General features: G+C 46.2%; 1 protein-coding gene across 1 annotated transcript in view; it reads left to right on the plus strand.

Annotated features, from left to right (window-relative positions):
• The window catches only part of KIF5C (kinesin family member 5C), a 148,139-nt gene that overhangs the window by 97,178 nt on the left and 23,586 nt on the right, over nucleotides 1-27,375 (plus strand). The window contains exons 12-21 of the mRNA XM_024569709.4: nucleotides 393-568; nucleotides 5,676-5,744; nucleotides 7,414-7,620; nucleotides 9,646-9,792; nucleotides 16,265-16,453; nucleotides 21,220-21,337; nucleotides 23,448-23,524; nucleotides 24,138-24,247; nucleotides 26,159-26,260; nucleotides 26,493-26,553. Coding sequence (XP_024425477.2) covers nucleotides 393-568; nucleotides 5,676-5,744; nucleotides 7,414-7,620; nucleotides 9,646-9,792; nucleotides 16,265-16,453; nucleotides 21,220-21,337; nucleotides 23,448-23,524; nucleotides 24,138-24,247; nucleotides 26,159-26,260; nucleotides 26,493-26,553 — 1,256 coding nt within the window. The remainder of the gene's footprint in view (nucleotides 1-392; nucleotides 569-5,675; nucleotides 5,745-7,413; nucleotides 7,621-9,645; nucleotides 9,793-16,264; nucleotides 16,454-21,219; nucleotides 21,338-23,447; nucleotides 23,525-24,137; nucleotides 24,248-26,158; nucleotides 26,261-26,492; nucleotides 26,554-27,375) is intronic.

Here is a 27,375-nt window from a genome sequence, read left to right on the forward strand (position 1 = left end):
TGTGGCTGTTTCTATTAATGAAATAGTAACCTAATTAATTGGTAATTAGGATGCCTCAGAGGTCTGTTTCTCTTTGAATCAGTCACTAGAGAGAATACAATTCTAGTAAAGCCCCAGCATGTTCCTCAAAAGGAAAGTGTATGCAGGCAAAATGCTGAGTTGTGCTACAAGTTGGCTTAGTTAAGAGCTTGTGTGGTTGATAGAACCAGTTTCATCAATTACCTGTGAGCTTTCTTGTCAAATAGAAAGAACACAAACCACAACTCTCTACAACAGCTCTTTAATGTCTCCTCTCTGTATTTTTCATGGGAGCGACTATTTTTGGAACTCTTCCTGGAGGGTTACGTGCTGAATTTCGTCAATCCCCAACTCCTTTCGGCTGTGTGTTCCAGGAGAAGCTGTGCCTGAGGATGAACAAGTCAGCGCTAAGGACCAGAAGACCCTGGAGCCCTGTGATAACACCCCCATCATCGACAATATTGCTCCTGTTGTGGCCGGCATCTCCGCAGAGGAGAAGGAGAAGTATGACGAGGAGTTCTCCAGTCTCTACAGACTGCTGGACGATAAGGTCTGTAGCCAGAGATTATAGTCCTTACCCTGGTATACAAACACTAAAAGTGGCAGGTCCCGGAACTGTCGACCAGAAGCAGCTTCGAGCTCTATGCCGCTGACGTAGGGCTGCAGACTGCTGTTTAATTCTTCTTCCTAATTCTACCCTAGCTCTCGGCTGGGCAGAGTTCTCGATTGGGCAGAGTGAGGGAACTTGACTCCCGTGGGATGGAACTTTCATGCAGATTTGACTGGAAGAGTGGCGTGCTGGCCTGGGCAGGCAGTCTTCACTTCTTGAAATTGAACTGGGGCTGATCACTGCGTGAGAGTGGGGGACCAGGGGTGGGAGTGTGCATGATCTTTGTTTCATTCTCCCTTCTTTTCCTCCCTGGGCCTATTTCTCACCTCTGTGCCACTCCCAACGGCAGTCCCAGCTGCAGAGACAGGGGTGGGGACTCCCCAAACCCCAGTGAGTGCGTTAATCAGGTAGCTCTGACGTCCTGGGATGAGGGACCCATCACAGTGGGGTGAGATCTGAGCTCCTCTACCTTATCGGGAAAGCTGTTTTCGGGGGCACACTCTTGAATGAAGTAGTTTGAACATGCTGATTAGGGAGTCTGTTTTTTATGGCAAACTTCTGGGACTCAAATACTCACGTCAATGCACAAATTGGAATAGAGGAAAAGAGGCACGGAGAACATTGTGTATCATTCATTCATCCCTGTTGCAGGTCAGGTTAGGAATCCCAGAGGCACAGGAAATGAAATTGAAGTTTCACGAGATCTTGGCATGCTGCCCTTGGAATATTCTAAATCCTTTCACTTCATTTCATCAAGGTTGCTGATATTTTTAGTCTGATTTAATCTTTTTCTGCTGTGCTTCCGCTCAGAGTGCCCAGGGACACCTCTGGCTTGGACGAAACAGCTCTGTTACGTTACGTTGCCATTAATCTTCCTGGCCTCTCTTCTGAGTAAAGCTCAGAGTCTGGTTGCACCTTTCCAAGGGAATTGTGGCTTGGGCGTCTTCAGGAAGCTTGTTCTGCTTTCAGTTCGAGACTCTGGGAGTTAGCGCTATAACCACAGTGGTAAATTGGGGTCACCCTGCCCTTTTGGTGACATATTTCATAAGCTGTTCACTTGGGTTAGAGCTGGGTTAGTTGTCCTTGAGGCACTTGACCTACTGTTCCCCTTCCATTTCCACCCAGGTCTTTTACACCAATCCTCAGAGTAAAAAGGAGATCAATAATAAGTCACCAGTATAGGCAATTTCTTCATTTCTCCAAAGAAATGCTATTATTTAAACATACTGTAATTTTTGTCTCATTTTAGAATTTTTGGTTTCATTTTTAATAATCCTCAGAGAATTTTAGATGAGGGGTGAGAACCTGGTTCTACAGTCTTTTCTCTACGCATAGACACCTGCTGCAGTTGGAATTGGGGTGATTTACCTTTGCGGCATGAGGCATTTTCGTGGATTTGAAAAAGACTTCAGAGTTTTGAATCCAGCTGACCAAAGGAGATAATGAGGAGCGAGCTCGGAGTAATGCAATGTCATGCCCTGGGGGCATTCGTTTGGTAGATGGCAGAGCTGACCCACAGTGTCTGCCTCCTAATGACCAGCCCAGGACATTTTCTGTCTTATCATTCATTTCCCTTCAGCTTATGCCTTGAAAACCCTACACGTACATATTCCGAGGTGAGCATTTGTGGCCCACCACAGGGTGATGCCGAGAGACCTGGGAAAGGGCTGAGCCCAGAGCCTCAGCGTTAGATGGGCACCCAAGCTAGTGGTTTGACCTCAGCAACCTTCCCTGTGTCCTGCCTTGTCGGCTGTCATTCTTATTTGCCCTCCTCTTAAGGCTTTTAGAAGGTACTTCGTGCTTCTGATGCTGTAGGCGGTTTGAAACTTTTGAGAATAAATGAGTTGGAACATGGTACCTAGGTCTGGATGAGAAACTAGCCGGGTTGTTTATGTGATTCACCCGAGTTCATGTCGCCTGTAGGTGGCCAAGCTGCAGTGAGTTACACAGCTTCTGACTCCCGGGCCAGGGCTCACCCCATTCTCACCTCAACCTTCAAATGAGGAGCTTGTCAGCCCTGCTGGACAAACCTGTGCAGAATGTGGTGGGAGAAAGGCTGCATAGTTTCTTCCCAGCCGCCCCCTCTGTCCCTCCGTGCTGCCCCTCAGGGGGTCTAAGGGCAGGTACTCTCCCAAGGCAGCGCTGCGTGATGGAAAACCACACACTTGAGAGCCAGGTCTGTGACTTGACACGCTGAGACCTGTGCTGGTGACCTGCCCTGCCGAAGGCGCTCTCTCATCTGCAGCATGGGGCTCCCGTCTGTTACTTCAGAAGTGTGCAGCGGGGAGTAAAAGTTGCTAGTGCATAGCCAGTGCTTCACAAATACTAGTTCCTTTCTCTCTCTCTTCTCCCCTTCTGTTTGCTGAAGGGAGAAGCCACATCATGCGTGGTATCAGGTAGGCTGAAGGCAGGGTTATAAGATGAGCAGGCTAGTGTTGGCACTGTTTCTCTTATGCCCCCTCACCTCTCCGGTACTACTGCTCTGCTGGAGAGAGTATATGAGAAGGAATTAAGTGTAAGTAGAAATACAAGTTGAACTTTACTTCACTGATTATCATGCAACAAAACATTTTTATAATTAAAGGTGACCAGCGACCTGTGGACAACACCTATTTCGTGGACAAGACAATTCAAGTACAAGAGTATTTTCTGAAAAGGGCTATAAAGTCTGTTATGCGTGGACTAGATCTTAACAGCATCAGAGTGAGCATGTGTAAACATGGTGTACGAGATGTACTTGAATAATGGAGACAATAGCACATCTTATTCTGAAAGTTTTTTGAAAAAGTTTTAAAAATTACAATAGACTATTGTAATTTCCTTAGAGCAGTTGCCTTAATAAAGGGTAAGTGTAGTTTGGGAAGTGTCTCTGGTGCAGTGATTTACGTCCTTATAATGCAATCCCTGTTCTTCATGCTTCCCAGATGGGGCCGGGGCCCTTGGTTTCTCACTGTTACTGCAACAATCGTTGCATCATCCCCCTCAACACCTGTCAGGGCGGAAGCCCGCGTCTTCAGGCTTTGAAATGAACGCAGGATAAGAACAAAGTGCTTGTTCCACCATTTGTCTTCTCTTGTGCTTTATGTCCCATGTAACTGTTGCGTATATGTCCCAAGGGAAGATGGCGACTCCTGATGATAAGGGAAGATAAGCTCCTTGAGTCTTTTATGTTAAGTTGTTTAATATTTATGTGCTGAGAAACGTAACACAAAGTTGTTCCTGGTAGCCGACGTTCTAAGTTTACAAAGTAGAAGAGAAAATAAGTCCTACAAAATAGTCTCCTAGTTGTGGATGTACATTTTTGGTGGTTTCACTTTCCTGTAATTTCCCTAATTTTCCTGCCAGAAATCTGATTTGGGGAGGAAGGTCATGAGTATTTTGGGAACGATTAAAGCACAGGTGGCAACCACAAGGCCCGCGGGCCGAGTCTGGCCCTCCACCTTGTTTTATCCGTCCCGGCACCGTGTTTCTACCCGGCGGCAGCGCCGAGCTCTCGATTAACTGTTAAGGAGCAGTTACATTTCTACAGTCCTAACATTACCTTCGGCCCTTTGAAGGCACCCTCGAGGCAGATGTGGCCCCCGGTGAAAATGAGTTTGATACCCTGTGTCAAACTTAATGATTAAAGAAACATCGAAGTAGAATGTTCAGTAGAAAAAGCATGTCCTTAAGGACAGAATTAAGCCCAAAAGATGTGCTGCACAACGGAAAAGGAGATACAGATCTTGTACTGATTTTTGGATTTTCTTGCTCCGTGAACAGCAGTAGTTGTGACGCCGAGTCAATCTGATTAAACGTGCGCACAGACCTGACAGACAGACTGGGGAGTATCCCGTGGGAAACTGAGGTTTTGCTAGTAAGGTTTGCTAACTGGGCCTTGAATTAGCCCTCAGCTCACCACCAGAAAAGGTGGGAAGCACGGTGTAGGGTTTACTTTTTTTTTCTTTTCTTCTCTATTCTTTTCCTTTCTCTCCTTTTCCCTGTCCTTTCCTTTTCTTTTTTTAAATGGGCTGCTGATGAAATCAGCTGGGCAGTGCCTGGCACAAAGAGGGCCCCCACAATACTGAACTGAATCTGAGTCCACTTGGGGTTTGGACCCTAGAAGTGTCATCAGATAGGGTTCTCTGCTGCTTGTAAGGGAGAGAGGCACCTGTGCAGGTAACTTGCCGTTCCCACAGACTGTGCTTCAGATGTGCCTTTGAACTCATGAGAATATTTGTCGCGAACACTGAGCCTCATGCAGCTGAGTGTCGTCCGCCGGCTGCTTTGCGCGTGCGGGGTGGACGTGTCGAGGGAGAGGCAGAGATGCTTCTGTGGGCAGTGAGAGGCTGGCGGCTTGGCTTTGTGGCGGCAGCGCCTAGTGTCAGAAAGTGAGGGAGAGGAGAGGCATGTGCCCGTGGACATCAATGGCAGTAAGGACTAGCGTTGCTCTACCCCCAGCTTCCTTGAGTTTTTTGTTGTTGTTTTCCCTTCAAACTGGTTAAGAAAACTAACCTCTGGTCAAGTGGGAGGTCTGCTCATGGCAAAGATTAATTCTCTAGCAAGCGTTCTTCCAATCTAAGTAAGAGGTTTGAAGTAGAAATACTGGTCTCTCCTACGTATCACGTGCCAGCATTCCTGGTCACTGATGTGTCTGACAGGATTTGGGGCATGAATGTATTGCAGCGCAGATGGTTAGAAATTGCCTCATTTTTTGAGCTAGGAATTCAGTGTTCACATTTGGGAGAGAGGTCTCAGAGGTTCCTCTCGGTTCCCAAGCCCTGGATCTCTGATTTCTGGAGGAGCAGGGACTGAGTTGAATGTGTAGGACATTATATTTTCCAGAGTGCCCAGATGATTCATCTGCGGACAAAGGTGGGTGAGAGATGTTTTAACAAAATCAGGATCCCCAAACCAAGCTTTCCTACGTAGGGAAGCACCACACCACTCTCTTCATTTTATTGGGAAGCTCTCAGCTGGCATCCTGGTGTCTGACAATCTTAGGAAACAAGAATATCTAAAATGACATAACTAACCAAAAAGAATTAAACATGATGTTTCATTTCAGGATGATGAAATTAACCAGCAGAGCCAGCTGGCTGAAAAGCTAAAGCAGCAGATGTTGGATCAGGATGAGGTAAAGTTTGTAATAAATTTTTTTTACAAAGTTCTTTTATTACTCTCTGTTGCTGATGTTTGTCCCAGAAATTTAATTTGCAAAGAATCTTTTCAAAATCACTGAATCATGTGGAAATTTCTCGATAGATTTCTTTTCAATGCCTGTTAAAAGCGGACTTGGCCTGAATTTAGAAAATAAACGTGTGACCCTGTGTAGAGCCTTGGGATTTTGCGAGTGCCTAGCTGGTTGCTACACTCAGCGTTTGCAGAGACGAGACGGAGGAGCCGGTGGTTGCACCACCGTGGCTGTGCTTCCTCACACCCAGTGCTTGCACTCCTGTTCTCTGCCACTTTGGCCTTTTTCAGTGCTGCAGACCCGCCGGCTCAGGTGTTGGGTATGCACCATGTCCTCGTGCTGTCTTGCAGGAAAAACAGACACACGAAAATTAGAAGGTAGAAGAAGGGAAAGCAGAGAGGAAAGGGGTCCAAGGGCTCCGTTCATGTATATGTAATACAATAAAAAGCAGGCAAATTGTTTTCAGTCTCCCTGATGGCACTCAGTTCTCCTGTAAGGGTCTTTATTGCATTGCATTTTGCCGAGTATTTTACAAACAGGAGCCAAAGCAAAGAAAAGGCAGACAATCTATCAAACGTATTTTTTTCTCTTTTGTGCTTTAGGGTGCTTTCTGCTTTGTTGCAAAACTGCTATGGATTGGATCATGCACTGCAATTGTAGCAGGTGGCTTGGGCTCCTGTCCTCACCCCCAGCCCTCCCATAGACATAACCTTTTAAATAACCATTTCCTTCCTTTTCCTCTTCATTCGCCTTCATCTCTCCGGGACAAGGACTAGGCCCACTGCCCAAATACCTCCCTCGGCAGGGAGATCCTGTATGCCTTTGCAGTGAGATGAACGCCATTTAATTGATTTGCCTCTTAACTATGGCCGAGCCTTCCATTTGCTTAGTGTTTCCCGCCCTCTTCTTCCCGTTCTGTCCTTTCCACTTTCGACTTGGTACAATTGCCTGTGGTAAACTTTCCTTTCTGTTACAGTTTAAAAAAACCCTTAATATTTGTCTTTTTCTGTGGCATCAAGGCAGTATCTGTTCATTATAGGAAAATCAGAAAATGTAATGGACACCAAGATAACGAAAGCATCTGTGTGCCCAGTCACTCACTTTTAGCTTGTGTTAATATTTGGGGTATATGCTTCTGTGCACCCGTGATGAATATAAGGGAAACTTGATGCCTACTCTTTTATTCTGGTTGACTCTGAAATTGACCAGTTTACAATGTGAAATAACGATAATATTAAAAAGTCATGTAAGTAGTATTATCGTCTTCAGAAATCATTTGCCCCCATACTTTTTTTAAACATGTGGAATAGACAGTCATCTACAAAGTGTGATTTTTGATGTATAATCCATTATTTGAGTTAATTCTATGCAGTTTTAAACTAAAAAGAAGAAAAAAGAGAGAGAGTAAAGAACAAAGGAGAAACAGGTTTTTGAAATAACATGCTATTTTTAAATTTAGCATCTGGATATACAGTAGGGTTTCTAGTCATTCTGAGCTTTTCCAATTTGTTTTCTTGTATCTGTTTTTTAAAACCACTTTATTTTAGATAGGAAACAGAACACAAACATCCGATCATTAGGTTCACAGTTCCATGCCATCTCATGTCCCCAGCTTCTAGCTTCCACAAGAAGAGACTACGAGAAGATCCAAGAGGAGCTGACGCGTCTCCAGATTGAAAATGAGGCAGCCAAGGATGAGGTGAAAGAAGTTCTCCAGGCCCTGGAGGAGCTGGCTGTCAATTACGACCAGAAGTCCCAGGAGGTGGAGGACAAGACCAGAGCCAATGAGCAGCTGACAGACGAGCTGGCCCAGAAAACGGTTGGAGCTCTTGTGTCTGGGGGCGGGGCTTCCTCACTGCCATTCCTGTGCTTCTGCCCGTGTTTGTGTATAGGAAGGCATTTGGCTGAATGGTTTTTCAGTGTTAGACCTAGATGCATTCTCTGAAATTTTCCAATAATTGAAATATTTTATGTAAGTGACTTCTGTCCACGTATCCTGGAACTGCACGGCACAACTGTTTTATATCCAGGGGATTTGCAACGTTAGCAGGATGCCTTGCGGAAACCGTCAAGGGCGGCAGACATTGGAGCCAGAAAAGTCCTAGTTGTGATTTTTACTTTATAACTATTAGGCCTTAGTTGAAACATTTAAATGTCTTGACTATTTGTTCCCTTACTTGTAAAAGTGAGAATTAGTAACAATTTACATAATGCACTTAGTGTGGACCTGTGCATTTGCGACAGTATCAATAAGTAAATCTCAAATTGTTGTGTCAGCAGGCGACAGTGGGTGGCCAGGGAAGGCAGTGGGTTGTACTCTCGTGTCTCTACTCTCCTGAGTGACACCCAGTCCCCCCTGCAGCTTCCCGTACTAGCCCAGGACGGAGCTGTGCTGGTGTGTTTGTGGTCCTGTCCTAGACCAGTGCTTCAGTCTCACATTTTCTAAGTTTCAGATTCTCCCAGTGAAAGATGCTGCAGGTTCTGCTCAGCGAGCTCGTGGCGTCAGGGCCAGTGAGCACTTGGCAGAGTGGCTGGTGGTGGGATGTGCCCATTCTGTCCTTTTCTGCTTGGAAAGTGGGTGGTGGGAAGCTGAATGGCTGTACCCGGCTGCCTGTGGCACCTCGGCCAATGGTCTGGTATCATGGGATCGTGCCCAGAGTGCTCTGTGGAAAACACCCAGTTCCCCCGGGCAAGGGGAAGTAGCAGCTGGTGCAGGAAAGCTCTAAGCTGCTGGCCAGAGAGCGGATGGAAAAGGCGCCTCACTGCATACATCCAGTTGTATGAAGGAAGAGTTTTTAAATGGCTTCCCTAGATAGGAACTACTGCTACTGTGGGTTTTAAAAACAAAGTGAAATAAGCAGTGCTGATGCCAAAACAAAGATAAGACACAAAAATAGACTGGAAGTCACTTAAGGGAGAAGGACACTTAGATTTTCTGTGCTTACTATTTTCTGCAAGGGTCTTTAGTCCTTGGTATTTGCTTCTCAGAACAATGGAACACTTTCCACAATGCGGTTTTTATTTTCTGTCAACCCACAGGGAAGGACTCATTTAGTCAGATCATCACAAAGTGCTCTAGTAACACAGCTCCAGGTGGAAGAACTGCGCAGGTGTCTGTGCGTTAACGTCCATAGCTCCATGGTTATTCTTTGTTGTTGGCTGACTTGATACCAAGACACCAAAAGATGACCATTCTTTTGATATTGAGAGTTTTAGTTAGTGAGTTAGTTAAAAATATATACCTTTTGGTAGCATATATGAGGGTGGGAAAAATATGGGTTTATTAATGATTGGCAATAAAACGGAGTTTCTGTTATGTATTAAGAAGCACGATCCTGTTGAACTTGATATACTTTGAAAAGAGATGAAGAGTGTTCAGTTCAGCTCATGATGAAGATTAGAATTTTTCTAAGTTGTTTTCTAAACCCATGAATGTCCCTCTGGGCCTCCCAGACTGCAGTCAGACGGGAATTGGGAAGTGGCCCAGGGAGCAGGTCTGTCGAAAGTGGGGCAGGGGTGCCTGCAGGCGTGTGCAGGTCCTCGAGAACATGCGTGAGCTGACACAGAACACCTGGTGGGTGGGGAGATGTGATTACATTTGACAAACCTAAGGGCTCCTTTTGGGCTTCATTTATTTTTAGTAACATATCAGGCCAAGACACATTCCCTTTCTCATCAGAGAATGCAGTGCTCTACGATCGTGTGACTTAAAAGGACCCTTTTATTGAAATCACGTGAAATGGGAACAGAGCTCCATCTTACATACGTTGTCATTCATTGCCGTGCTGAGTGTATAAAGTCGATGGGCAACCCTTCTCATTTGCTGTGGAAATGTATTTTCCAGACTACACTGACAACCACACAGAGGGAGCTGAGCCAGCTTCAAGAGCTTAGCAACCACCAGAAAAAGAGAGCTACTGAGATCCTGAATTTGCTGTTGAAGGATCTGGGGGAGATAGGTGGAATCATCGGCACCAACGACGTCAAGACGGTAAGTTAGCCCCTCTGCATTCTGCCTGCCTGTGCTTGTAGTGCTTGTAACGGCATGTCCTACGCAAGCGGTCTCTGCTTTATTCTCCTCAGTATCCAGTGCTTAGCACAGTGCTGCGCGTCTGCCTTGTGCTTTGTGATATCGAGTAAGAAGGATTCAAGGGCTGAGTGAATGACTAGTGAATGATTATTTAGGTAAGGAAGAAGAGAAAAAAATTTACCTTTCCGGTATCGGAAATGGCTTCAGGTCTGGGTTGACGTTATGTAGATGGGTTTATTCCTCAAACTTACATGCCAGTGTCACAGACACTTGGGAGTTTGATGGGTTAACCAGCAGTTCCAGTCTCAGTATTGTTTTTCTCCTTTTCTGTGGGAACCCAACAGAGAGAAGATTCCCCAACCAATCAGCATGAAGTAGGAAGGCTTTTAGGTGAAAGGTATAGGATTCTAACAGTGGCTTGAAAGCAAAGTCACTTTTAATTGTTCACAGTGTGAAAAGTGTAGAATCTTGCTATTCAGAGTGTGATTTGTGTCTCCTGGGAACTTAATTGGGAATATAGACACTTTCAGGCCCACCTCAAGCCTACTTGATCAGAATCTTTACTTTAACAAGATTCCTCAAGCCATTCTTTTGCTTATTAAAGTTTTAGAAACAAATTTTGGTTTGGTACATTGTTTCAACAATGGCAAGGATCCAGGCCTTTACTTTCTTTCCTTTATGCTTCCCTTAGCCTGTTACTTTCTCATATCTGTAGATTTTTGTCACATGGTAGCAAGATAGCTGCTATAGCACCAATCATCACATCCTAACACAACTACCTTCAAGGCAGGATGGGCTGAAAAAGCAGCCAGTTTCATTCAGGAAGGAACTATATCCCAGAAGTCACCTAGACATCCCCTTATGCCTTATTGGCCAGAAGTGGGTCACCCCACACTGCAAGGGAAGCTAGGAAAGCAGAGAAATAGGATTACTGATAGTTAGCTTAAGCCAACTATAAATCCCCTGTGTTACGCACACTGGTGCCATTGATGCCAGGGAAGGAAGGGGTGTGGGAAGAATGGGGTGGTATAAAGTTGTCCATGAGGAATGGAGGGAAGAGAGAATAAATAGAGTTCTCAGCCAAGAAAAACTTGCCACAACATAGAGATGCCATTGAAAAAATTAGATAGACACATTTTTAAAAATAGGTTTATCGAGGTGTAATTGATATAAAATAAGCTGTACTTATTTTAAGTGTGCAGTTTGAGAAGTTATGACCTAGGTACATACTCACGAACCCATCACCACAGAAGACGGCGAATAGACCCACCACGCCCAGAAGCGTGTGGCACTGCTTCTGGTCCCTCCATTCTGTTTCGTTGGTCTAACCTTCATGCCGATGGCACATTGTGTGACTGCAGTAGCTCTGTAATCATAACACGGCACCTTGCACAGAGTGGCCGTTGATAACTGGGGGTTTAATCAAGCTGGAAAGTGGTGCTGTATTGCTCAGCTTTCACCTCACAAGCCTCTAAAACCCAAATCTTTGAATTTAGCCGTTCGACTTCTAAACGGCCGAATGCTGCAGTAGCCTGCTTTGTGGGAACACTCAGTTTCTGAGCTGCGATTGTACTAGAAAGGCTCTCCAGATCACGTTTGTTCATAGACATTTCTGGAAAGCCTAGAAAGTCCTTCTTGGGTGGTTACCAGCTCTGGGCTTAGAGTGTGTGATCTCTTGCAAAACCTAATCATTCTTTCATGGAACCTCTATTGTAACTGAATATTTCATGAACCTTTATGAATGAATCTAATTTTAGCCTAGAATTCTCAGGTACTATAGGATTAACCCTGGGAAGCTGCAGTTTGGTGCTTTTATATTTGATGATTTAGAAGAATTTTTAGAAGCATACGCTGGTGTTGAGCTATAAACTTCTGACGTCTGGGTGATTAAATGGCCCTTGAAATATGAAGGTGGAATTGATTTATGGGAGGTTAGCATCTGCCGCTGATAATGATAAAGGAAGATATTTTTATGCTAAGTTCTAAAATAGAGCTGATGAAAAATGCTAATGAAATCAAGGAGTGTCTGGGCGCTTCAACACTTGAAAAAGAGTCCTTACCTCTGGGAATCTGAAGTATGATTGAAATTATTTTTAAATCCTCAACTGGATGTCTTAAAGATATTTTTGGATTCCAGACACTGGCTGCCCTAGTTAATTTCATTAATAACTAGTTAATTTCATTGATAATTCTCACTGGTAGAGCATCATAGTCTTAATCATTGTTTTTTTCTTTCTTATAATTGTGATTTCCTTATTGAGGCAATGAGATCTAAAGGGAGGAGTGGTGTGACTTTGGGCAAGCCACTTAGTTGTCTGGGCTTCATTTCCCTGCTGTGTAAAATGACAAGGGAGCCAGCTTATCGTGAAGGTTGTCAGCTCAGAAATGACATGACATGTACAGGTATTTCTTAGATCTATCCTATGGGCAGATAATCACCCCCCACAGCTTTTTTGAGATATAATTGACACATAACATTGTATAATTTAAGATGTACAATGTCTTAATTTGATACATTTATATGTTGCAGAATAATTACCCTATGGCATAATCTACCACATTCATTTTATCACAAGTTACCATTTCTTTTTTCTGATGGGGACATTTAAGAGCTAGTCTCTTAGTGGCATTCAAGTATATGATACAGTTTTATTAGCTGTAATCTTCGTGCTGCGTATTAACTCTACAGACTTGCTACTGTTGCACCTGGCAGTTTGTATCCTTTATCCAATAACTCCCCCATCCACACCCGCCCGACCCCCCAACCCCTGGTAACCACCACTCCGCTCTCTGTTTCTCTGGGCTTGATGTTTTCAGATTTTCTCGATACTACATGTAAGTGATATCATACACTATTTGTTTTTCTCTGTCTGACTAATTTCACTTGGGGGTGAATCCTGAAGGTCCATCCATTTTGTTGCAAATGGCAGGGCTTCCTTCTTTTTTATGTCTGAATAGTTTGAATAATTTTCCATCACACATACACACATTTTTTATCCATTTATCTGTTGACAGACACTTCAGTTGTTTCCACGTTCTGGTTCTGGCTGTTGTGTGTAGTGCTGCAAGAGTGTGGGAATGCAGAGATCCCTGTGAGATCCTGATTTCAGTTCCTGCGCTTATCACCCAGCAGCACGTGGCTGGGTTATATGGTAGTTCTACTTTTAAGGAATTTCATTTTTGAGGAATACTGCTTTCCATAGTGGCTGTACCAATTTACACTCCCATCAACAGTGCACTAGGGTTCCCTTTTCTCCACAGCTTTGCCAACGCTTTTGGTTCTGCCTTTTTAACGACAGCCACTCTGCCAGGTGTGAGGTGCGATCTCACTGTGGTTCTGATTTGCGCTTCCCTGATGACTCGCGATGCCGAGCACCGTTCCATGTATCTGTTGGCCATCTGTGTGTCTTTGAAAAAACGGCTGTTCTGATCCTCTGTCCACTTTTAATCAGAGTGTTTGTTCTTGCTATTGAATTGTATTTATGAGGTTTTAAATATGTGTTGGATATTAGTCCCTGACCAAATGTGTCATTTGCACACATTTTCTCCCACTCCGTAAGTTGCATGTTCATTTTGTTGATGGTTTCTTTTGCTGTGTAGAGCTTTTTAGTTTGATGAAGCCCCACTTATTACTGCTACTTTCCTCATTGTTAGGACTGCTCAATTGATATAATTATTTTGATCTAAGAAAATGAACAAATCTAGGAGATCTTTTTCAGTGGTCTTGTATGTTTGTTCTTAAAACCCTTTTAGTTCCCACAAGGTCCCTGCTAGTGGGCCTCCTCCGCCGCCACTCCCAGAGCACGACAGGCCCGCACAGTTAGGAGACAGAAGAGCTCATCTCTCCAGCTCAGTCATGTCTTGAGACAGAGTCCGGCAATATTTTGTTTAGTCAACAAAACAAGATGAGACCAGCTAATGATGTGATGATTCCAGTGTTGACTCTGTCGGGTTTATTACTCTGTCGGGAAACTCTGTGAGTTTCCTCTCCTTTTCCTGTGCCTTTCCCCCTGGGTTTGCCTTAAATTTTAAACAAAGATTTTTCAGGAATCCAACCAGGAACTAAGAGGATAGAGGTAGAATAAATGAAATGGGTGGATTGGCTGCGTAATTTTCTCTCACCCTCACAGGCTTCTTTTAGTCCCAGTCTGACTTTTGTATCTTAGAATATAAACGGTCACCTCACTTACCTTCACCTGGCCTAGAAATGGCCCCTGGCACAGCCGGACCGTGCTCGGGGTGGGTAAGTGTGGGTGGCGGTGACTCGTCCTCCAGGCGGAGAGAAGGGGCAGGCAGCAGCTGTCTCCGCACCTGCAGGCAGCCCTTTTTCCTGCACTTGTCGCCCGCACTGGGTCCCACGGTTAGCCTTCCCTGCCGGAGTCGTTGGCAGGCCCCGGGGAGTTAGAAATATCATCGCAGCAACAAATTCTGACTCTTCCTTGTGAAACAAGTGTACTAGAATTACTGAAAACTTTGAACTTAATGACTAAATATATGAACTCTTAAGGGGTAAGAAATCTTACAGTTAAAATCACGTGTTTGAAATACTGTTTTTATTTTCAATCAGGCATAGACACAAGATCTCTTTTTAGATTTCCTAGGATAAGAGTAGTCTTCAGAGGTTACGGTTCTGGTATGGGGGAGGAAGTACCCATTCAGGAGGAAGCCCGTGATTGCGTACACTTCTGTCCTTCCCCAGTTCACATGGGGTCTGGGTGCAGAAGAGAAGTGTTCTCGCCTGAGGACAGACCTGCGGAGGAGGAGGGGTTTGCTCCTCAGCGAGGTTAGCCACCAGCAGCTGGTGTGGGTTGTGAATTCCACACGGAAGATATGGGTGCTCCCTTACCTTTCTGCCAAAAGAGGACAACATGCAGGGCACCGCTGCAGGGGCAGGATACAGAATGAGTTTCTCATCTCTGTTCCACATTCAACCACTCACAAAGATAGGAGACCAAAAAAGTTTAAAGATTGCAGGCCGTTCTTACTCATTTTATTTGTGTTTTTGGATTATAAAAGGAACACGTAAGGAGGAGTGGTGTTGGTAGACACATTTCTCACAGTAAGAAAGGTAACGGGCTTGAGCAAGAACCTCCCTTAAATTAAAACAGAATCACAAGTTGATATTTGTAGATTTTCTTGCTGTTGACGTAGATCTGAGTTGTGTTGATTGACACTGATTTAACAAACACTGCAGTGGAATGCTTAAGGGAGGGTAGACTCCAAACTACAGGTGTTCAGCGTGCTGTCTTGTTTGTGTACTTGCTATCTGCTACCAGTTTTCAGGGTTGATACACAATTCCGTATTCCTAACTCTTAAATGTTTACTGAAGAAATAGTCACATGATGAATCAATACCAGCAGTAGTGACAAAAATGGGCTGTTAGAGTATACTGTGGAACATCAAAAAAACCCCCAAAAACGTGGTTAGAATCGTCCTAGAACCAGCTGAAGCCTCTGTTCGTGGGCTGGGATCTGGATTGTGCTCTTGTTTTCTCCTGAGGTGCTAGGGTGCCCTCTGGTGGTTAAACAGAATATGCACAGTTACTTTGCTCTTTTGGGCAATTGCCCTTCAAGAGCATGTTCGCCTCTCAGCAAATGGGTTTCTAGCCCAAGTATCTTATGTCATTTTTGTTTCCAGCAGAGCTCTGAAACTTAGAAACCAAATATGAGATCATGCTGGCTGTCCCAAGTTCTCTTCTAAAGGTGGTTTAGACTGTTGTTCTCAGATGACCTTAAGTAATAAGGTAGATTCCTGTCTGCTTGAAAGGGACAGGCACGGAGAGGCAAGGAGACGCAGATTGGCAGTACGGAGGAGTCATGCAGAAAACCTGCATCTGGAGGCGCTTTGGGTGATGGCAGTTCCTCCTCATTGGGCTGTTGTTGTTGTTGTTGTTGTTGTTGTTGTTGTTGAGTTGGGGACTGTACAGACAATCCTTTCTATTTCAACCCTTAGTTGGACATGTTCAAGCCGTGAGGTCACTACTCTGTCTGAATAGCGCGCTGTGGAGAACTGTATAGCGCACTAGAATGGAAATTTGGAGAGGAGCTCCTACAGGGGCTCTCTGCTGGTCTAGAAATACAAGGTGTAAGACATCGAATGGAACATTCTTCAAAGTTATCTCTTATTTTAATCTCCGGTGCCTTTTTTCTTTTGATATTATCTCTTTTATCCTAAAAATCAATTGTAAAGAAAAACCTGGCTGATTGAGGATTATGTTTAGTGGAGGTTTTTAATTAAAAGTTTCACCTGAAGTTTCAGAGAATTTGAGGTTGAACCTATAAGTACTTTTTAGATCATTTTCTGCTTGAGGTCCTATAATTAGGGATTCTTAACCAGGAGCCCACAGACATCTTGGGAACCCAAGGGTCTCGGGGGCCCCGTGAACCTCGGAAAATTACAGGCCGGGATTGCATGTCTTCCTCCTGTGCTCAGTTGGCAGACGTGAATGGAGTCATTGAGGAGGAGTTCACCATGGCCCGTCTGTACATCAGCAAGATGAAGTCGGAGGTCAAGTCCCTGGTGAACCGCAGCAAACAGCTTGAGAGCGCCCAGATGGACTCCAACAGGAAGATGAACGCCAGCGAGCGGGAGCTGGCGGCCTGCCAGCTGCTCATATCCCAGGTAGGTCACACTTTCCTCTTCGTCTCACGCCCGTCTTCTCCTGAAATCTGCTTCCCCCGTGCTCTTCCTGGGGCTGATGGTGCATGCTGGGGATATGGGTGAGCTTTGCTTTACATAAGACTTGTCCATGGCTCCCCAGGCAACGACGCCCCAGGCTTATTCTTCACCCAGGCTGGATTTGGTTCTGTGAGTTACATGAATTAACGTCAGTCCCTTTTTAAAGGATGTGTCTATATATTTTTGTCTAGCTATGCTGGAAGTTGGTATGCACATAGGTAGGTAAGTAGAAATGTAGAGAGAGAGAGAGAGAGATTGGATTGGCCAAAGAATCCATTAGGTTTTTTTCTGTAAAATAAAAGACACATTTTTCATTTTCACCAATAACTTTATTGATTTGGATATTTTGAGTATGTCGGCTATCTCCTGCTATTGGCTTCTACTGAGTAGAGGCCAGGGGTGCTGCTAAACATCTTCCAGTGCATGAGACAGCCCCACAGCAGAGAATTATTTGGCCAAAGTGTCCATAATATCAAGAAACTTCACAAACCACTTTTGACACGTTCGATCAGTCACGGCACCTTCTCCATCCACTGCACACATCTTTCGTGTGTGTCTCGGTTGTGTTTTTACCTTTCTTGAAATAATAAAGCCTAATATGCTGAAAATGTTGTGTATCTTCTTCCATCTTAATATTAAAATGGTTGCACAAGAATTCACCAATTTTCATAAGGTTTTTCTTAAATGCATGCTGATATGACAGCTGTCACAATACAATGTAACAAAATTGTTTCAAATTAAGTTAAAGACAAGTAAGTGCTACCAGAGCCATTGTATGGGGGAAAAAACATAAGGACTTTTTGGCCAACACAATAATAAGTGGAAAATATTGGGTGAAATCTAAAACTCCTATCAGCTAAGGCGGTATTCCTTCATCTTTTAACCTCGACGCCAGGGCCAGTTTCCTGGGTGAGAACAGAAGCTGCTGTGGCTGCCGCCGTCATTAGTGACCTTGCGTGTCTGCAGTGTGCTGTACGGTGCTAAGCACTTGATAAGCATAATCTCCCTTGATTTTTAAAAAAATTCTGGTAGGCAGGTTTTATTCTTGTTTCTGTGTTTCCAGTAAGGAAACTCAGACTTAGAATGATTATATATAGTGTCCAAACTCATGGAGCCGGTGAAAGGCAGAGCTGGTTCACAAACCGAAGTGTACGTGAACCCAAAGCCTTGAAGGGATTTTTGAGCCGCAGGGCTTGAAATTTCATTCGCTCAGTGAGGGAGGCAGCTGTTCTTCCCATTGGAAGGGCATTTTCATTTCAGTAAGGTGGTTCCAGAAGACAGCCGCAGTTCTCGCCTGTCACTGTTATCTGAGCTTGGTGTTTGGGGTTTGAGGCATCTGTGGGTGGTCCAGCGTGTGCTGCTCGCCGTGGTACACCAGGCATGAACACAGCCGCAGTCATTTGGGGCAGCACATATGTGTCAGCACGGAGTGGGGTATCGGACAGGACTGAGGCAGATGAGCACGCACTTGTTCCGTTATGCTTTTAAACATACAGTAATATGTAATCACGGAACCATCTGCAGCCTCCTTTTCTGCAACCATAATAATCTGAGAGATGCAATCAAAACATCAAGGTTCCATTTCATAACTAACGTAATAAGCAGAAATGTCTTGAAAAGATTATTCCATGCTAGTGTATGATAGTGAAATTTATATGCATTGTTGAAAGAAGTCTGATTTGGTCAGTCCTTTTGGAAAGCACCTTGGGAATCAAAAGCCATGAAAAATATAAATATATGAGGTCTGTTCATAAGGTATCCAGCCGTGTAATATGAATAGAGACATTTATTGATGAAGACACAAGATACAAGAAACATTGTACATGGGACAATGATGCCTCAGTCCCCTTCAAAATGGGCTCCTTGGGACCTCACACAATTCTCCCAATTGCCATCAGCTGCCTTGTCATATTTTCCTGAGTCTCATCGATGGTCTAAAATCTCTTCCCTTTCAAAGGTGATTTTAGTTTTGGGAAAAGGCAGAAGTTTCAGGGAGCCAAATCTGGGCTGTAGGGGGGCTGACTCACCTGGGTGATTTGATGTTTCACCAAAAAAACTGCAGGAGATATGATGCATGAGTGGGCGCATCGTCATGAGGAAGCTGCCAATCACCAGTTGCCCATAGCTGTGGCCTTCTGAATCATCTGAATAGTAGAGAAATGTTCAAGCTTGGGGCAAAATTTGATGCAGATTCATTGCTCTACTTGCTCAGTCTCTTGAATGTGACAGCCACACAGTACACATGCTCACTCAACGGCATCTACCACCCCCACTGACTAGTACAGTGAAGTCGTCATTGTTCACACATGCACATTCCAGTCCACTCTCCATGGCAGCCAGGTTACATTGATGTTGCACAAACTGTTCTCGTTATATTAACAATGGCTGGACTTTTTCTGGACAGACCTCATACATTGGTCCAGTAATTTTACTTATGGTATTTTTAATTGGTATTAAAAATGAAAAATTTTTGTTCTATATAATATTATCATTTCCTGATTAAAAAATTAAAGCTTATATTAAAGATGTTAAATGCAATATTACTTATATTATGATAAAATAAAATATTTATTGATAGAGTAATAACATAACGCAAATATTTATTGATAGAGTAGTAATGTAAAGTTATATGGAAGAATAGTACATTGCTTACAAATAAAATGATTATGCCGGAGGGGACTGGGGGGCGGTGGAGGAGAGCGTAGGGGGTTAAATGCCGATGGACAGAGAGTTAATTGGGGAGGTGAACACACAGCACAGTGTACAGACGATGTGTTGTGGAATTGTGTGCCTGAAACCTGTGTGATCTTGTTAACCTGTGGTACCCCAATGAATTCAAAGAAAAGGAAAAATAAAATAAAAATTATTAAACCCAGCCATTTGGAAAGTATAGTTATATGAAATAATGCAAATGAAATGTTGAGTAGTACCTGTCATATGCTTTGCCAATCTGTGAAATATGCATTCTCATAGATAAGACCGGGAATGTAAGGAGGAAATAGTTGATAAGTTAGAGTGGTTTATGGGTGAAATTTATAGCACTTTTTCCTGGGCTTGCTGTGTTGTTTTACGGTTTTTATAGTTCTTAAGAACCGTGAAGAGCAATGATAAACACTGGGCGCAGCGCACCTCCAGCATGACTCCCAGGTCCCCTCCGATGTTGCTGCCACGTGCGTTGGGCAGTCCTGCGCTTGCCATTTGGAGGCCCCAGCCAGAGCGCAAATAACAGGCCCCGCAGCCTCTGTGTGCTCGTTCCATCTGGGTGTGCCAGCCTCCACGTCCAAGTCCATCTGCTCTTCCTGGGAACTGAGGGCCTGTGCACCTGTGTCGTCTGTGATCCATTGCAGTGCACGAGGGAGCGGGAGCACCAGCCCGGGAGTGGCCCGGGGGCTGTCGCAGCAGCCAGTGGCGGTCCAGCGCTCAGAGTGCTGCAGAAGGGGGTGTGGGTTCCAGGCGGGCACTGCTAATTGGAATGGGGCACACCCAGAGGAAGGCCCAAGTGGGGTGCTATAAAGTTTGGCGCCCAGAACTGGGGCTCCAGGTGCCCAGGTCTTCGGAGTAACACTGACTTTGGGAATGTGAGACGGGCGTCAAGAATATCTGGAAGTTGGGGTTAAAGAATGCCTAAGTCAGGCAGGGCTTTCTACGTTAGCAACGCGTACGGTTTCCCACTAGGTGCTACCTTATGCTCTGCTACAGCACAGAAAGCTGAAGTTCAGTCACTATTCCCTAGGGCTCAAAAGTGACAGAAGCTTTGGCTGTCTATTTTCTGACATGATCTAAGAAAGCTGACAAAATATTGCCAGCTAAAATGCTATTGTCGTCTTTGTTTACACTCATCCTCTTCACCAAAAGCTGTAAAGCCACTGCTTCGGCAGAGTCCCGTTTCCCAGAGGTCATTTCATGAGATTAGAGCTGAGACTGCTGGGTCCTTCTGCCGAAATGTGAACCCTGCACATCTGCAGGGGGAGGGTCTGCGATTTCCATCTGCCTAGAAGTGACTACTGTCCCCATCCTGTCAAGGAACTCCCATTCATTCCTTCCTTCCTTCCTTCCTTCCTCCCACCAGTGATGTTTGTTAAGCATGTACTCTACCCTCACAGAGCCAACACATAAGGAAATGGGTAAGATAAACTGTAGAAGGTTGGTTCTTTAAGAAAACGATGGGCTCTGAGTGAGAAAGGGATCTAGCCAGGTCCTGTCTGGGAGGGGTGGGAGGAGAGCTTACCAGGGAGCGGAAAATGTGAAATGCCAAGCCCATGGGACAGGAATTGGTGAGTTTGAGAGACAGGAAAAGAAAAGCCATATTTGACTTACAAAGACGCCATCCAGAGGTGCGGTTTTAAAGAAGGAAGCCCTCAGCCCCATGCATTCCCCCGCCCCTTTCTCTCCAGCGTACCGTTTTCTAGGAGGAAAAACAGCCTGGGCTTTGGTGTCTCACTGACAAGGGTGGGGAGGAGGGGCACGGCCATGAGGGGTGTGTCGGGGGTGAAGCAGAGAAGTACAGGGGAGAAACAGAGGACTCTGCTAGTCAGTCAGTGATCCCAGATTCTAAGCAAAGGGCGGAATATTTGCACTTGGAGTGCTGGAACTCGAAAAGGGACTCGAGAACGCTTCCTCCATTGCATTTTCCCGTTGGACAGTCCCAGGTAAGCTGAGATGACCACAGGCTGGTCATTCACTCCTTTTTATCTGTCTGCTATGTAAAGCACGAAGCCAAGATCAAATCCCTGACAGACTACATGCAGAACATGGAACAGAAGAGGAGGCAGCTGGAAGAGTCCCAAGACTCGCTCAGTGAAGAGCTGGCCAAGCTCCGGGCCCAAGGTAAATGATTGACTGCTTTGCAGATGTCAAACCCTCTCAGCCTAAATCAGGCACTCTCTGGATGACTGAACTCACAATGTGTCATTTTGCTTAATTAAAGCTATTTTTCTAAGTCAACTAAAAACAAGAGTGTAATTGGGGAGGGGGGAAGGAATCATCGAGAAGACTGCCCTCCCTCTGTCTCTGCTCCACTCCCCACTTCCCTCGGTCCCCCCTGCCGCCCTAGTCAGAACCCCGCTCCTCTACCTACAGCCTCGGTTTGGACAGGCCTGCTTGACCCGCCTGATGCTTCTGTGGGTCTGCTCATCTCCGTCTTCCTTGTCACTGCCCTTAATCTAGTTAAGAATTGTGATTGCGTCCATCTACCGAGGGTCCCGCCCCCGTCTGCTCCAGGCCGGCCACTGTGCTGCCACCCAGGGGATTCTTCTAAAGGCAAATCTACCTTGTGCCCGACCCGTGCCTCAGCTCAGCTGCACCCTCCATCCTTCCAAGAAGCCCTTCCCTTCGTCAGGCAGCCTTTGCTTAGGGGAGTCCCTGACGCATGGGAAGCACTCAGTAAATCTGAATAAACAGAAGAAATCTGGAGAGGTGGGCGACGACAGGCAGAAGCCAGCACGGGGCCACAGACATGTGCGTGGTGCCACCTGGGAGCACACGCGTGGCGGGCTGCAGGGAGAGCTGGTGGAGTGCTTTGGGAGGCACCTGGAAAAGCATATGTAATGATTATAACACTTTTCATGCCTTTTGATCCTCAACTCTCAAATATTCATTGCAGAATTATTTACATTAGTAGAAAAAAAGGAAGCCACCAAATGTCCAGCAGTTACATGAAGTATGGCATGTTTTTCATGTTGGAGGTGAAGTCGGCGAAGGCTGCAGCAGTGCTCAACGGGCAGCCTCAGATTAAAAGCCACACTGTGTGATTTCTGTCTCGCCGTTGCAGTGCTGAGAAATCAGTGGCTGCTGTGCTTCAAGGGCCGTAAACTAATATTTGAAATGAAAATGGCTTTGATAGGGTAATAGGATTGGTGACGACGTTATCCTCTTCTATTTCCTTTATTATTGCATAGTTATTTGCTCAGTAAATACATCTTGTTTCAATGCCAAGGCAAATTTTAAAAAGAGAATATGCCCAGCCCTGCTGTGATCTTGTCATGTTTTCTTTACATGGTAACAGATGAATGTTAGGAAGAGAATGCTCCACCCAAAACCTGACACAGAAAGGGACTTCTTCCTCTTGTGAATGGCTTCTGCAGTGCTGCCCCTGAGTGGAGACAAAATAGAAGCAGGAGAACCTGAAACAAAGTAGAACGATTAGAGGGGGAGCTTAACGATTTGAAGGTGCTGCCTTCAGTCATTTGCTCCCCCCTCCCCCCCCAGCTGCCCCTGGTGCCATGTGATGGGGGGGACTGACCAAGAACAGGCCGGGACTGTCGCCCCTGCCCCCCCAGGCATGCCACACAGCAGCCTTGTCCCAAGTATGGGGCCTTCCTGTCCAGTCTGGAGAATGTTATTTTCTATTTCTATTTTCTTTGTTCTTATCCTTAGATTGTTTTCCTACTCCAGATTCTTAAAGAGAATAAATAGCTCACCCATGGGAGGTAAATTAGATCTTTCTGGAACTCTAATAGTGGCATCAATCCAAATGCCACTAAGATTCACAGTGTGCTTTATAATCTGCAAAGCATTTACGATCTATCAAGCACATTTATAATCTATACAGCACGTTTATAATCTGCAAAGCACGTTTATAATATACAAAACAGGTTTTTGCCTCAGGGGTCACTCAGGAGGTGGGGGGTGGGGACCAGTACTCTGAGGCGTGAGGGGGGAGGCAGTGGTAGAGTGGCCCACTCCGAATTAGCCCCGCTCCCATACAGTCGCCCCCCAACCCCCGCACCAGGACCTAGGTGATGTCCCAGGAGCGGTCAGCCTTGCTTTAGCCGGAAGTCCTCCTCCAGAGGGACATTCCTTTGTGCCATGGTTGTAATTGGTGATAGAAGCTGATGTTTCATGCCATTACCATTCTTCTGTCTTTGTTTTTTAATTTTTACTTCGGGTGTGAGTACTCCCAGTTAAATCTGAAATCGTCATTTAAAATTCAAAACAGAGAAAATGCACGAAGTCAGCTTCCAGGACAAGGAAAAGGAGCACCTGACGCGGCTGCAGGACGCAGAGGAGATGAAGGTGCGCGCCGCCTGGCCCCGGAGCCCAGCACGCATTTCCACCGAGTTTTCTGGTTCTAGGAACACCCGTCTCCTTCAGCACTGGTGTGGCAGCGCGGGAGGGAGTGGGGAGGGACCCCAGCCGGCAGTCAGGGCCGGCCTCCGAGCGTGGCCAGTTCAGGAATGGGTGGGACACGGAGGTGTCCTGAAACCCTGGGTGTCTGGGGGTGGCAGTCATATGTTGCGTCTGTAGGTTTTTCTGTCCTGTGCCGGATGAAGAGGGAAGGAGCAGCCCCTCCCGGTCCCTGCCCGGGCCACACTGTCGGGTTGACTCCTGAAGAAATGCTTGGCCTTCCTTTGAACGGAAGAAAACAGCTCTCCCCTCTACCTTTTTCAAGAAACACCCCAAATTTGAATTTCCATCTTAAACATAGAGATCTTTATTTTTGGTTCCAGTTTAAACAGTAAAGAAAAATGTAGGAAAAATGATTGGAAGATAAGATTTTTACTTTTTACTTTTTAATTAAAAAATAAAGGTCCTGCCCGCGCTGGGAGGTGTGGGCAGGGCCTGTCGCCAGGTGGGCTGGGGCTGGGGCTGGCGAGGGCCTGACACGGTCTCCCGGCCGGGTTCGCAGAAGGCGCTGGAGCAGCAGATGGAAAGCCACCGGGAGGCCCACCAGAGGCAGCTGTCCCGACTCCGGGACGAGATCGAGGAGAAGCAGAGGATCATCGACGAGATTCGGGAGTGAGTTGGCACAGGGGCGTGGGGGTGGGCATGGCTCTGGGCCAGCCTGCAAGGACATGGCTCTCCGCCAGGGCCTCTGCTCTCTCGGCCCTGTGGGCTCTGGGCCCGCTCTGGGGCCGTGGCGGCGAGACATGCTGTTCCCCAGGCCTGTTCCCCCATCTGGAACGGAGCCTTGAGGGGTGCTGGTGGGGCAGGTGGCAGGCGAGCCCGGCTGCCTTCCCAGTCCCTGCGGAGCGGGGTCATACTAGTGACTCATCTAGGCAGACGCATGTCCCAGTAGGTGGGGACACTGAAAAATGCAACCTCCCCAAACCCTAAATTGGTCCGGACTCAGGTTCAGAGAGGTTAAAAAGCACTCCTGAGAAGGCAGCTCTGCCACATCCCCCCCTCCCCCCGCCGCACGCACGCACACCGCACAGCTCCAAGCCACTTGGTTGCACACGTACACCTCTCAGGGACCCACGGTGCCACGTGTCTGCGCGCCGGTGACGCCTTCTCGAGGCCTGCTCCCGTGCTGTCCAGCCCCTGGAGAGCCCGTGGTCCGTAATGGCCTCGCCCTCCTCTCTCACCCTCCTCCTCCTCGTCACGCCAGTCACCCAGCGGGGAGGTACCTTCAGGATCCTTTCCCGAGGCTCCTTTACATTTCTTTGCACAGTGAGCTTCTTAGCAACTTTTGAACCTCTATATGGAATCATGTTTTTAATGCCCCAAATGAAAGGCATAGGAAAACAAAGAAAACCAGTTTTGTTGAAATACTGGTTTTTTCCAGTCCTCCTCCCACCACTCGCCCTGCTGTCCCCCAGATCTAGACCGAAGGTTCCGTCCCCTCCCGTTTCTGTAAATGAAGAAGCCGCTATATGGGGAGCGGGGTGTAACCATTTACTTAGGGTCACACTACTAAGTAGGAATCAAACTGGAATTGGAGTTTAATTCTCCAGACTGCTGATCCAAATCTCCTTCCAACGTGTAGGGGCTGCTCCCACAGTACATTTGCATTTTAAAAGAGGAGAATGGTAACTGGAGCAAAAGTGTGAGCGACTGGGTGGGGCCCCGCACACAGTCCACCGCAGCCTCCACTCTCCCCGCTCCTCTGGGCCACTGCTGGGCTGTGTCTCATGTGGTGCTTTCTCCTTCAAGTGTGTCTCAAGTTCATTATCCTGATTAGTCACCCTCAAAATGTTCAATTGGAAGGGAAAAGAGGGAGGAAGGAAGGCGAGAAAGAGGGAGGGCTGGAGAGCGAGCTAGTGGGTGGGATGTTTTCTGGGCCTGTGCCTTTCAAGGGGACCGTGGCGTTCTCCTTCAGAGGGTACGCGGTCCACCCTTTCCAGTCCTGGAGGCCATGCCCAGAGCCTGTGACTGCTGGGCCGATGTCACTGTTGGCCACACGCCCCCAACCAGCTGGTTTTCTGCAGAGACCCTAGACACAGTCTCCTCCCTGTTCCCTGCTCGAGGACTTCTCCAGTGCACCTGCCTCTCTGTCAGCCAGGAATTTGGATTCAGGAGGTGTTTTCAGAACACAGGACTAGAGAGGAAGGGAAGGTCGAAATGGCCAAATAAGGTTCTCTGAGTGGGTGTATGACGTCTGTAGAATTTTCTGACAGGCGCTCTTTCTGTTTTAAAATATCAGCCTTTTCTTGTCTCATTATTTTTCCTTTGAAGCTCTCTCGCAAGCCAACTATAAATATATCCCCAAAGCCCTGCGTTTCATGCCTCTCAGATGCTCCCCAGAAATTCGTCTGCACTCAGGCAGGGAGGGAGGTGTGGGTTTGTTCCCTGATCCCTGAAAACCCTCCAGAACTGCCTCTTTCATTGCACAGAACTAACGGGGTTGGAACAGAACCGCATCTTTAGCTGGAGGACTTGGAATTTCAGATTGATGTAAAATGTATTGCTTTTTCCTCTCAATTTCAGTTTGAATCAGAAACTGCAACTGGAACAAGAGAAGCTCAGTTCTGATTATAACAAGCTGAAAATAGAGGACCAAGAGAGAGAGATGAAACTGGAAAAGCTCTTGTGAGTGCACTAAACATTTTCTCTGTTTTGTCTCATCCCAGCAAAGTCGTAGCAAGTCTGCTTTTGTGAGGCAGATAACCAGATACCCTGGGTAGGTCGGGCCAGTTTAAAAACAGACCAAGGCGATGTGTGTGAGTTGGTTCACTGTGCTGATTTATCCGCAGGTGCCAGTGGTGTCTGCAGAGATCTCCGATGCCCCTTTGGCACTTCATGATTCCTTTCTGTTTTTCAGACTGCTCAATGACAAAAGGGAGCAAGCCAGGGAGGACCTCAAAGGGCTGGAAGAAACAGTGGTATGTCACCGTGTTTGCCGACTCATCTTAGCCTCAAAAACCAGATTAGTTTATAATATGTTGAATTAGTTTATTCTAAAGTTTTGTCTGCGTACCTTTCACGTGTCATTTGAGACATAAAATACACTGTGGAAAAGTGAGTTGTAGAATTTATTCCCTACCTCCTGACAGAATGATTAAACACCCATCCATCCACCCACCCACCCACCCATCCACCCATCCGTAGTGGTAACCCTGGAACCCCTGAGTAAGAATTGAACTAAATTGCAAATCAATGCCTGTACTTTTATAGACTCTCCACTCTGTGACTTACTTCCATTCAATATCCAGCAGATATTTATGGAGCACCTGCTGAGAGCTGGCATTCTTCTAGGTGCTTGGGCTGCATAATCAACAACAGGAAAGATCCTAGCTTTTGTGAAGCTTACTTTTAGCTGGAGGAGACAGACAACGAATAATAAGGAAGTAAATTAAGAGCTCCATTGGGTGGTTGTAGAAAGTGCTGAGCATGGTGGGTGGGGAGGCTCCGGGAGGAGGTAACGTTTGAGCAGGGACTTGAAGCAGTGAGCCATGGGCATGTGTGGGGCTGAGCCTTCCAGGCAGAAGCAACAGCTCATGCCAAGGCCTCGAGGGGAGCTGTGCTTGGTGTGTTGTGGGACAGCAGGGAGGTCAGTGTGGCTGTGGCCAGGTAAAGAGTGGGCCGGAATCAGGCACAGAGAAGCCAAGTTGCCCTGAGACCCTCAGGGTTCAGGGCAGAGCAGTGACGGACCACTCACCTTTGGAAGGGTCCTGCTGCGTCTAAATTCACTGGGTTTGGCTCCT

Source organism: Desmodus rotundus, chromosome 2 (genome assembly GCF_022682495.2).
Source record: "Desmodus rotundus isolate HL8 chromosome 2, HLdesRot8A.1, whole genome shotgun sequence".
NCBI classification, from domain to species: Eukaryota; Metazoa; Chordata; class Mammalia; order Chiroptera; family Phyllostomidae; genus Desmodus; species Desmodus rotundus.